The 12,600-nt window shown below is 39.9% G+C and overlaps 1 protein-coding gene across 1 annotated transcript in view; it reads right to left on the bottom strand.

Moving 5' to 3' along the window:
* Window positions 1–4,707: 4,707 nt before the first annotated feature.
* cntfr (ciliary neurotrophic factor receptor) overlaps window positions 4,708–12,600 on the bottom strand; it is a 251,646-nt gene continuing 243,753 nt past the window's right edge. The window contains exons 10-11 of the mRNA XM_085279172.1: window positions 10,944–11,073; window positions 4,708–6,319 (exon numbers count right to left, since the gene is read on the bottom strand). Coding sequence (XP_085135298.1) covers window position 6,319; window positions 10,944–11,073 — 131 coding nt within the window. The 3' untranslated portion in view covers window positions 4,708–6,318. The remainder of the gene's footprint in view (window positions 6,320–10,943; window positions 11,074–12,600) is intronic.

Below are 12,600 nucleotides of genomic sequence, written 5' to 3' on the forward strand. Positions count from 1 at the left end.
AAGGTGCAGCTGCAGTCTGCTAGTGGGAGCAGTGTGACAGTTTGACTGTTTAGGAGGGAAATGGCTAGGGGAAAGAAACTGTTCCTATGTCGGATGGTCCTGGTCTGCAGGCTTCTAGACCGTCTGCCACAGGGCAGCAGGTCAAAAAGTCTGTGTCCAGGGTGTGAGTTGTCTGTGAGGGGGGCGCCAATGATACCCATACAGTCTGCACCTGTCCTGTTTAGTGGCTGCACCATACCAGACTGTGATGGAGGAGCACAGGACAGACTCAATGACTGGAGTGTAGAACTGGATCAGCAGCTCCTGTGGAAGACTATACTTCCCCAGTTGTCACAGGAAGTACATCCTCTACTGGGTCTTTTTGAGGATGGAGGAGGTCTCCCACTTCAGGTCCTAGGGATGGTGGTACCAAGGACACCGGGCTGTCTGATATGGTGAGGGGGAGCAGTGTTGAGGGATGTCTCCTGAAATCCACTGTCATCTCTACAGTCTTAAGCATGTTCAGCTCCAGATTGTGCTGACTGCACCAGAGTACCAGCTGCTCAACTTCCTGCCTGCATGCAGACTCATCACCATCCTGAATGAGGCCAATGACGGTGGTGTCATCTGCAAACTTCGGGAGTTTAACAGCTGAGTTCTTGGAGATGGAGTCATTGGTGTAGAGCAGGGGTCGGCAACCCTAGGCACGCATGCCACAGCTGGCACGCGAAGGGTTAACTGATGGCACGACCATAGTTGGACTGGCCGTCGGGCATACCAGGCATTTGCTCTGTGGGCCGATGATTTATTTTTTTGTAACGGTATAAACAACGAAAGGTGGTGGATTGGCCAGCTGGATGCTGACCAGTGTGTAAAAATAACTCAGTTGTTTGGTGGTGGCTATGGCGTAGCTTCCACAGATTCAGTAACATTAGCAAGTGGTGGAGGCCAGCAGGTGGATGAGGGAAAGGGGAGGCAGGAGGAGCGGAGACCCGAGGCAGCCTGTAGCTAGTGATTTCCCGCAGGTCCCTCCACACTGACGCAGGGATGTTGGTTGAGAGCCGTTCTTTCAGCTTCTGGGAGTAGATCTTTTTAGCTGCTTTGATCTCCCTGGTCAATGTGTTCCTGACCTGCTTGTACAGGGCCCTGTCACCACTTCTGCAGGTGTCCTCCTTGGCCTTAAGAAGATGTTGGATTTTAGGAGTTAACCATGGTTTATTGTTGTTGTATGTGCAAAAGGTCTTGGTTGGCACACACACATCTTCACAAAAACTGATGTATGATGTCACAGTGTCCGTCAGCAAATCCAGATTCTCAGATGCAGCTTCATGTAAAGTGTAACATGTAAAGTTCCCTTAAAATCCAGAAAAATAATTAAAATTAAAAAAGAAAATTAAAAGAAAATGTCATGTAAAACTATTTCATTTAATATGTAGGTTTTTCCAGTGTTTTCCAATAAAATAAATTTTTATCAAATTTTATTTTTTATGAAGAACAGGTGAATTATTCTCAGTAAACCATTATCTGTGAGAGGTAAACAACTCTACTGCACAATATAGTGATTGAAATGGTTTCTAATGGAATGACAAATTATGTATAAACACTGTTTATTGGGATTTTTGGTCTCTAACCCTTTTAAATAACTAAACCTGCAATGTTTATTGGATCAAACTGAGTCAGGGACATCATTGCTGTCCCCTGAGAAACATAACAGATGGGTTAGCCGTACATAAAAATTTCACAGGGGGTCACCACAGCGAGTAGCTCTGCATACTCGATTTGGCAGATTTTCACTGCGTGTAAAATAAATCACTCCAAGATCATTTTAAGTCAAAAAGTTTTAACTTTGGCACCCAATTTAAAATAATGGGAAAATGTTCTTTCCTGCAGTCCATCGTTGGCACACACTCTGCCTTTGTGAAGTTCAGATTGCTTCAGCTTTTGTTGCAATGTTGTTGTGCAGGACTGCATTGCAATGAAATATGTGTCTAATATTATTTTTCCTTCATATATGTGGATGGCAAATCACTGCAAAATTAACGCCAGCCTAACACAGTTTACTTAAGTGTCTAATAAAGTAGCAAGTGAGTGTATATTAAAGAGAGGCTGCCTTGGAGTATTCCTTGTTAGCATATCTGGCACAAAGAAAATACCTTTGAAAAGAGACTTTTTGAAGAGCAAACAACACATTGCTGCCAAAAGCAGAAGCCGTGTGCTCAGCGAGTCGTGTGCGGCGATGTTCATCTGACTTGAAAATGGTGTGAAAACTGGTGAAATAATGCTCAGAGAGAAGTTGGGTGTGCAAACGTCTTGAAATATTAGCTTAATGAGGAAGTTAGAATATTAGGAAGATGGACAAAAACAGTTTGACTGAGTGAGGCCGTGGATAGAGGGGAAGTAAGCTGAGTGTTTAAAGAGGTCAGAGCCAAAAGCCAGATCAGAAGTGATATGGACACAGAGATCATGTCATTCATCCAGTTTTCTATGAAAGGTCAAACTAGTCATTAGAGCAGAGCAAGGCGGATGGAACTGACAGGCTCTGGATGGTACACACACACGCACACAAAGACACACACACTCTCAATACATCTGAGGTTAATATGAATCACATCATGGTTGTGGACAAAGAGAGCATGGCTAAAAACCCATCTTTGATTTAATTAAAGCTATAAAGAATGAAATGTCATCATACAGAATTATTTTTAGCTATAAAATAAAAACAATACAAAGAACACAAAGAACAGAAACCTCCGTGGTTGTGTACCCTCCTTGTTCAAGTCATGCACTGTCATTGTAAATATTAGTTGACTCCTCATTGACACTGACATTAAAAAAAAAGCAAAGGGCAGATCAGTATAAGCAGGTGGAGAAGAAAGGAATGAAAGAAAGAGTAATGAACGCGATAACTACACAAGCAGATACACTCTTGTCTGCTCTCGCACACACAGGGAACTGCAGCTGACAGCTGTTAGATGGTGTATTGATTTGTCCTCGGCCTCCAAATCGGCCTGCCAGAGCTTGTCAGTATAATGGAAGAAAGAGAGCTTGAAAGAGGGACGAGTGAGATGGCGAGACAGCCAGAGTGAAAGCTAAAGGTCAAAAGGGAAATTTTGACCAGCCGTACCTCCAGTGCTCTGCTCATATTTCCTGTTGCATGCACATCGGTGCAGATGTTATGTATCTGTGAAGCTGCTACTTGTTTACAACCCGTCTGATCATCTCGTTTCGGCTATCAACAATGCTACAGCGTTCACAGAACTCAGCCGTTATATCTATGAGTGGCATGTCATTGTGAGAGATTAAAATGATGACACAAGTCATTAGGGAAAACTCACAGGGTGCATTGTGGAGGAAATTTCATATTTTCCACTTTTATCTCCGTGTATATTCTGCAAGCAGAATCAGCTTGCATATAAGGTTGACCTTTGCTGCACTGATCAAAACGTCCTCTTCTCCTTTGAGAAGCTCTCATCTATTCACTCTCAAATGTTAATTAGAGAACCGTGTTTGGTGAGGAACAGAGAAAGATAAGTGCACAGATGCAACCCTGGGAAATGACAGTTGGCTTTATTGGTAGACAAGGCTGAAAGGGACACAGACACAAATCCCCTGCCACCTGTTTTTCTTCCTTCCCTCTCTGCTAGGAGAGGTATAGGAGGTCGAGTGTAACTTTATTTCTTTTCTGTCTGTGAACTGTGAGTGTGCTTCCCTTTGCATGGACAGTCTGACCCACATGCATACACCAAAAACACATGAAATATTTCTGGATGAACAGCCATCCATTTTGTGCAATTATTTATAGTTTAAAAAAAATCTTCTTTTCTTCTTTTTTCCAGTCAGTTCTACAAATATACATTTCATTTTGACCTTTCTAAACATTCGGCTCCCCTAATGGGATATAGCACAATCATCAAGTCAGTTTGTCCAACACTTTTGATATCTGCAAAACTATTTTAACAACATCCCAATTTCTCTCAGATGTGGGCTGTGTGATGCACTTGGCGTAGTAGCATGGTAAAATAACATACAAAGACAAAAATAAAGCATACAGAACTACTAATGATCAGTATGTGGTCATGACCTTGTCAGCATGCTGATGATGGCATTCAAGTAAACACACTGCTGAATCTCTTGGAGTCTAAACTTAGTTTTGTTTTCCTTGTATCCTTCTGTGTATTGAGTATGAAACTGACTTTTAAAAAATGCACTCGTCAAGGTTGCTCGAACCAATGCTGCTCTCAGTGTCTTTCTGAGAATTGACACAGATCCTCTATCTTGAAATTTTTGCAATTTTGAATATTCCCCCCATAAAAAAGAAAACAAGAAGAACTATATCAAGGATAATGCATCATGCCCATAAAGTATTAAGCTTTATGACCACTCCATGCAGTGTCGGTGGAGCTTGTTAGAATCTGCAGACACTCATCTTTCAGAAACAAACTGAGAAGCAAACGACGTTACCTCTGCAAGGTCAAAAGTATCGATCTGTAAAACCTGAAATGAGGCACTGTGTGTTTATAGCTGTGTCTGGGAAGTAATTTGTCTTTACTTTAATTATAATGAAAACTTGTTGCATCTTCTTTTTTTTAACATCCCCCATTGGCACCTCACCTTCATCTTGTTTTGCCAGGAGAAAATCATCAGGATCAACCAGACGGAGCAGGAGGCATTAGTCTGCCCTCATGTGTTATAAGTTCACAAAATGAACATGAGGCCAGTGCATCGTAATTCATTGTGAAATGGTCACATTTAATGGTTGAAACCTGTCATTGTATATACATCTATAAAAAAGACCCCAGGTACAGGTTACGACATTCTACGGCTAATACATACATTATTATTAAATAATAAACTTTTTGTTCATTGTTAAAGTTACATACTGTATCATAGTTTACAAAATAGGATCAAAGAGAATTAAGCCATTAAGAATGTCTGGAGAAAAAAAAACTAAACTCCTATATGCGTCTTTTTATTATTTGTCCATAAAAAATACAATAAACACTTCAAGATTCCTGTGAATAACATAATATTAACTGGTAACTGATATTGGCTATTGAAATGTAAACTGCAAAAAGACATTTCTAATGTTTGTAAAGGCGTCAGAAGTCAGACAGCAAACTGATTTGTGTTACTGTATTTTACAGCACAGAGCAGAATGGAAAACCAACATAGCTTGTATCAGAGTTCCAGTAACCAGCTTGGCTGCCATCAATACAAAGTCAACCCCAAAATAAAAAACAACGGTGGGGAAAGAATGGTTCAGTCTCAAATCCACTTTATTTCATTTATTTTTTGTTGGTTTTTTTGTTGTCTTTTAGGTTTGTTTTTTTTTACAGTTCAGGTCGTCCTTGCCGGTTTCTCAAAGCTCTATGTAAAGCTAACTGTAAATAAGCCAGACTATGGTTATTGACTTCTCCAAAGTGTTAGTCCTCTTGTTGAAAAAACAAAAACAAAAACAAACAAAAAGAAAAAACAACAAACAACACTCTGCTCTGTCAGTTGTTGGAGATGTGCAGACTCAGAGTCTGACTGAATAAATTTGTGACTTCTTTGTTAACTGGCGGGTTGACACAAACATGGGCTGCAGGGCTTTGTCCCCAGTTTGATTCCTGTAATGGGTTTCAGCATCCATTAGATGTCACGCATACACGTGCGCACGCCCAACTTTCTGGGGGTTTCATCCCATGATGAAGACAGGCACAGGCTTCAGGAAGCTCAATGACTTGGGTGGGAACCACTTTGCTGGGGGTGTAGTGGAGTCTTTGGCATGATGATTAAGCTGTATAAGGGGCTGTAAGTATACACACAAATACACGTGCCCTATATCAGTGTGTGTCTGTGTGTGTGTGTACTGCACTGCACTGCGACTTAAGAAGAGAGTGAGTACAAAAAAGAAGAAAAAAAGGTCAAAAGAGATGTCAGCTGTGGCCTTGATTCTGTTGCCGAAGAGGAGCCTCTAAAACCCAACTGAGACAAATCAGTTTAAAGTGGCTCATCAAATCCACCAGGGGGTAATGTAAGACAATAATCTTGTTTTGGTGTTTGCCTCTCAGGTCGCTGCAGTTGCTGTTGGTGATGATACCGATGACAATCTTCCAAAGTTCCTCTGTAGATTTTTCTTGGGTTTTTTTGTCAGCAAATCAAATATTCCAAAAATGCTGAGTCGCATTATCGTTGTCTAATGTCTGAATAATTTTGGTGAGTAACTGTGTGATGGACCGAAATGATCAATGCACTGTATCCTTGAAACATGTGCAAAACAGGAAAAAATACCAGCCTCCTCCTTCTTCTTCTTTGTCCTCCTACTTCACATCAGCCTTCAGCAATAAGACATTCACATCTGCAGAAAGAGGAACACAAATTAGCTTCGTCAAGCTGCACTGCATCAAAATATGAATGATCTGTCTTCTTGCCTTTCTCTTATATGTCATTCTTAATTTGTTTGCTTTTTTGGCCTTTATATTTGGTTCAGTGGGACTTTTTTTTGACTTAGCCATAACTCTGTTTGCAAAAAATGCAAATCCCCTACACATTTGTTTGTGTTTCTCTTCTAATTCTTGGCAGGTAGCTGCACACTAGTGTGACTTCTCCAATCCTGTTGTGCATATGTGGCTCAACTGGCAGGATGGCAAAAGAGGACAGTTTTTCTCTTTTTGCGTTGTGTGAAGTTATTACACATTTAAAATCAGTGGGTAAAATGGGCAAAAACAACATCACAGTGACATGTGTATTAGGCATTGGGTCATAACTACAGGGAGTGCAGAATTATTAGGCAAGTTGTATTTTTGAGGAATAATTTTATTATTGAACAACAACCATGTTCTCAATGAACCCAAAAAACTCATTAATATCAAAGCTGAATGTTTTTGGAAGTAGTTTGTAGTTTGTTTTTAGTTTTAGCTATTTTAGGGGGATATCTGTGTGTGCAGGTGACTATTACTGTGCATAATTATTAGGCAACTTAACAAAAAACAAATATATACCCATTTCAATTATTTATTTTTACCAGTGAAACCAATATAACATCTCCACATTCACAAATATACATTTCTGACATTCAAAAACAAAAACAAATCAGCGACCAATATAGCCACCTTTCTTTGCAAGGACACTCAAAAGCCTGCCATCCATGGATTCTGTCAGTGTTTTGATCTGTTCACCATCAACATTGCGTGCAGCAGCAACCACAGCCTCCCAGACACTGTTCAGAGAGGTGTACTGTTTTCCCTCCTTGTAAATCTCACATTTGATGATGGACCACAGGTTCTCAATGGGGTTCAGATCAGGTGAACAAGGAGGCCATGTCATTAGTTTTTCTTCTTTTATACCCTTTCTTGCCAGCCACGCTGTGGAGTACTTGGACTCGTGTGATGGAGCATTGTCCTGCATGAAAATCATGTTTTTCTTGAAGGATGCAGACTTCTTCCTGTACCACTGCTTGAAGAAGGTGTCTTCCAGAAACTGGCAGTAGGACTGGGAGTTGAGCTTGACTCCATCCTCAACCCGAAAAGGCCCCACAAGCTCATCTTTGATGATACCAGCCCAAACCAGTACTCCACCTCCACCTTGCTGGCGTCTGAGTCGGACTGGAGCTCTCTGCCCTTTACCAATCCAGCCACGGGCCCATCCATCTGGCCCATCAAGACTCACTCTCATTTCATCAGTCCATAAAACCTTAGAAAAACCAGTCTTGAGATATTTCTTGGCCCAGTCTTGACGTTTCAGCTTGTGTGTCTTGTTCAGTGGTGGTCGTCTTTCAGCCTTTCTTACCTTGGCCATGTCTCTGAGTATTGCACACCTTGTGCTTTTGGGCACTCCAGTGATGTTGCAGCTCTGAAATATGGCCAAACTGGTGGCAAGTGGCATCTTGGCAGCTGCACGCTTGACTTTTCTCAGTTCATGGGCAGTTATTTTGCGCTTTGGTTTTTCCACACGCTTCTTGCGACCCTGTTGACTATTTTGAATGAAATGCTTGATTGTTCGATGATCACGCTTCAGAAGCTTTGCAATTTTGAGACTGCTGCATCCCTCTGCAAGATATCTCACTATTTTTGACTTTTCTGAGCCTGTCAAGTCCTTCTTTTGACCCATTTTGCCAAAGGAAAGGACGTTGCCTAATAATTATGCACACCTGATATAGGGTGTTGATGTCATTAGACCACACCCCTTCTCATTACAGAGATGCACATCACCTAATATGCTTAATTGGTAGTAGGCTTTCGAGCCTATACAGCTTGGAGTAAGACAACATGCATGAAGAGGATGATGTGGACAAAATACTCATTTGCCTAATAATTCTGCACTCCCTGTAGTGTCTGTAAAAGCACTTGGATGCTAAACACATCTCCATAATGCTTGTGGCAAGGAAAAGAATAATGCTCCCAAAGTCAATTAAGCTATTAGTTGGAACAGTAATGAGTTAATTTCCTTAGTAAGTTATGATATAATGTAACATAAGGGATTAATCCTTAATAGCAGTAACAGCATCAGCTCGTAATGTTATGAGCTGCTTTTCATTTTTTAAACACTGCACAAGACTGCACTTTCGTTGAGCTGCCATCAACTCAACCATCTAAAACATAATAAGGGGCTTCTAACAGCTTTTGTGTAAGAAACCAAAGATGTTGGGACTCAAACTATATGACTTGAGCCAGCCCTCATTTCTTCACAATAAACAAAACAAAACACTCACAAAATTGTTCTCCAGGCTTTCTGAAGCTCTTTTCAAATTTTTCTTTGGACATGGGTGCTTTCCCCCTTATTTTTAGTCTGATACAAGGATTGGAATGAGAATGAGTGAAAAAAGCAGCCAATGTCATTTTCAGAGGGGTTTTTTTTCCACACTTAACACTAATCTATGAACCATTCAAGCATAAAAAGGTACCTAATACGGATGAACCAATGTTGTGTCTCCAGACAACTTAGTAAAGAACCAACTTTAAATTGTACCATTAGGTCTTTTGTTACTAGCAGTAAAGCGGCCTGTCATAAAACCATAAAACCTGTTCCTAATTCTTTAAGATAAGATAACCTGTATTTGTCCCACATGTGGGAAATTTGTTAGTTTGTTAGTTTAGTTGAGTTAATAAAAAATATAGTTATGGGCTGTTATAATAACAGTTTTAAAGGCATAAAATAATGTTTCTGCACCAACAAAGTGATTCCCAAAGAGCTATTAGCTGAAAACTTGATATATCCTCACAAGGTGTGTAGTGCATCCTTAAGAAATGTGAGAAAACTTGACAAGTTGAGTGCAAGAGACTTGGCAGCCCTAAAAAGCTACCTAGACCATATGAACAGTGTGTGAAAGTCATGTCCTTAACTAATAGGAAACATTCAAGTAAAGACCTGACACAGGATCTGACAGATGAATCAGACACTTCAGTTGATCCATCAATACTGGCATACGTGGATAGAACAATTCATAACTGAAAACTATCAGTCATTGATTGGCCTTCCCAGAGCTCAGACCTGATAAATGGGATGGTACTTAGTTGGAGTAGAAAAGCATTACATAAGTGCTCAAAGCACTTTTTATTACCTAATTTGTAGCCAACATCAAAAGAAGAGCTTTAAATGTCATTCAAGGAGCCTGAAGAACTAGACTACTTCAAAACTACTTAAAGAAATTAGAAGAAACATTGCCTAAAGGAACTCAAGCTTTGTTAAAGAATAAAGCAACTTGAAATGTTCGTTACAATTGTACAAACTTTTGTTTCCTTATATATTTTGTATTTTCATGTGTGTTTGCACATTTCAATGAATTGCATCACCAGCTTCCAATTCCTATAGGAATTAAGTTGTTTAAGACTCTTACACAATACTATATAATCGTACTGATAATAATTTCCTATAATTTGCAATAATTCTCTACATATGTCCAGAGTATTTTCTAATTGTGTCGTCTAATTTGTCTGTCACCCTTTCTGCTTCCCTTTGTTGTTATAGAGTTATTAATCCTTTGGTGTGTATCTGTTGACATGGAAATGTTGACATCTTTTGAAATGGAGTGTGCTTGTAACTCTAAAACAAATTAGAACAGATTCCCATTTGGACCTGCACATACAGGCTGCATGGGAGGGGAACTGGCATGAAAGTGCCTTAATTGTATTCAACCATTCCACTTGCAGCGGGTGTTCAGCTGGAGAAGCGTCCATGTTTAATGTATTTTTGTTAAAGTGTTATTGGTATAAAGCTGTCGCTAATCTTTTGATTAAAGTAAAAAGAAAAAAATACAACTTCTACGCATGGTTTCATTAATTTTAGATTGTATATATTTATTTTTTAGCATTTAGATAAAATATGAGTTCATCAGAAGGACTGCTCAGGTCGAGCCGTTTGGAGCCAAAGTTAGAAAAACAAGGATGAGATGATTTGGACATGTGTAGAGGAGCGATAGTGGATATACTGGAGAAAGAATGTTGACTATGGAACGGCCAGGTGGGAGAAGATGAGGAAGACTATAGCAAACATTCATGGATGTAGTGAAGCAGGACAAGCTGAGGGTTGGTGTGACAAAAAAGTACTATGGATAGGGAGATTATCTGCTGTGGTAACCCCTAAACAGGGCAGCCAAAATTCAGTTCAATTCAATTCAGTTTTATTTATATAGTGCCAAATCACAACAACAGTCGCCTCAAGGCAAAAGAAGAATAAGAAATCTAAACCTTTACCGTTACTATTTCAACAGGATTTAAAGAGTTAACTACCCAGATGTTACAGCTCCTGGTCCATTAAACATGCTCATGTAAACAGAACATATAAATATATGTCATATAAACACATAAACAGACATGCATCGACCTGCCAATACATGAGTGAGCAATTGAGTTACTAATCAATTTGAAAACTGGATCATGTAGACTAAGGAGTCTACATGGTGTATCTATGTATATGTATATACATAAGTGATGTGTATATATGTGTATGTGTATGTGTGTGTGTATCCGGGTGTTGTCGCTCACCACATAAGCAGCAGCAGCAGCATTCCTAACAGCAAACGGGAGAAAAATGTGATGACCGTGGCAGCTCCTCCCACTGGAGGTTCAGCCTTCTGTGGTGCGTTGGAGCATGGCATGGGGGAGGTCTTAGTCTCTGTAGAAAATTTATCAGAAGACACAATAAACCTTAGGAACATATTTTAATTAACAATTGCAATCCTTGGTGAGTTTTATCATTTCTCTGTGTGTTTATTTATTAATTTTATTGGGCTAACACAGTGCACAATACTTCTGTCCCTATGTGTGAAAAACATTAAAAAATGACATGCTGATGAATGGATGCTGAAAAGTGCTCATCACACCAGGAAGAACCAAGCAGAAAGGAAAATACAGTGAAGAGCAAAATCAATTGTAATCTGCACAAGCAATCAATATAGAACTTGTCAAGGCAGTTATGAAGTGAGCTGGAATAAAAAAAAAAATCCCCTCCATGCTAAAGCCGCAGGGAAACGGGGCAAAGAAAGGACGGGGAACAAAGTATATAGATGAAATATGGAGAAACTGGAACGGAAACAGACGGCAAGGTAAAAAACCCCAAGGTAAAGCAGGCGGGGAATACAGCATGAGGTGGATAGAAAGAGTGAAAAATAAAGGAAATGTGCAATAAGGTAGTTAATATATTGCTGATAATAGTCAATTGCACAGCTAGAAAATCTATCCATTTATACCCAACTGTAATACAAAGCCGTAGAACAACTGGATTCACAAAAACTCTTTTGACTGCACCAGGGCTTGACTAATACTTTGCATGGCTTCACATTTCAGAATAACAAATCAGTAAAGATTAAAAAAAAAGAAAAAAAAAGAGAAAGACAGATAGAAAAAAAGGTCTCAGCAGCTTAGTAGCAGAAGCAAGTGAATTTTAATACAATCGGCACGCAATTTTCTTAAAAGATCTACTGACTTGTACAGTCTGGTGAGTGCAAAAAGTGTATATTCAATTACGGAAACATTAAAAAGTTATGATACTCTTGTATATTTTCAGCTAATCCAATTACGCTCAAGCGTACGAGAGTGAGAGAGGCACTTAACATCTTGTGGCAAACATAAATATGCTGAAAATCACTATGTGCTTAGGCATTTTTTAGTGCTTCGGTTTTTCATTGCTCGACAAATAAAAATATCACAGTTTAATGCTTTAGAAAACGGGACCTCTGCTACAGCTGCAGGCAGCACAGTAGATATTAACTGGTGCACAACGTTTGCACTCATTCTTTTTTTAGCGAAGAGAGAATATGATTTCCCTCTTCTTGCAATTAATGACTGTTGTATAGTACTGCGATGGGAGTTGGGAGATATTAGAGGGAAGCAACCAGGTGTGAAATGGCAAGAGAGAAACGAAGGGGGGGGGGGGGGGGGGGGGGGGGGGGGGGGAGGTAGGACGCATTTAACATGTTCAGCAGCTCAGTGCAATACTTCCTGCCTGGAGCAAAACATTGTGCTTTGGAGTGACAGAGGAAATAAAAATTATGCAGAAAATAATGTGCCTGTGACAAGGAAATACAGTCATGGGGTGTATGCTGATGTAACAAGCTAGGTGAGGACAGGTAAACATAGCAGATGAGACAGTGATGTGATGAAGAATGGAGGAAGAGGCTAAGAAAAGCAGAAAGACGAGGAG

Source organism: Mchenga conophoros, linkage group LG7 (assembly GCF_057382185.1).
Source record: "Mchenga conophoros isolate Kocher_MC1m ecotype Shallow Benthic linkage group LG7, M_conophoros_male_GT1.1, whole genome shotgun sequence".
In the NCBI taxonomy this organism is placed as follows: domain Eukaryota; kingdom Metazoa; phylum Chordata; class Actinopteri; order Cichliformes; family Cichlidae; genus Mchenga; species Mchenga conophoros.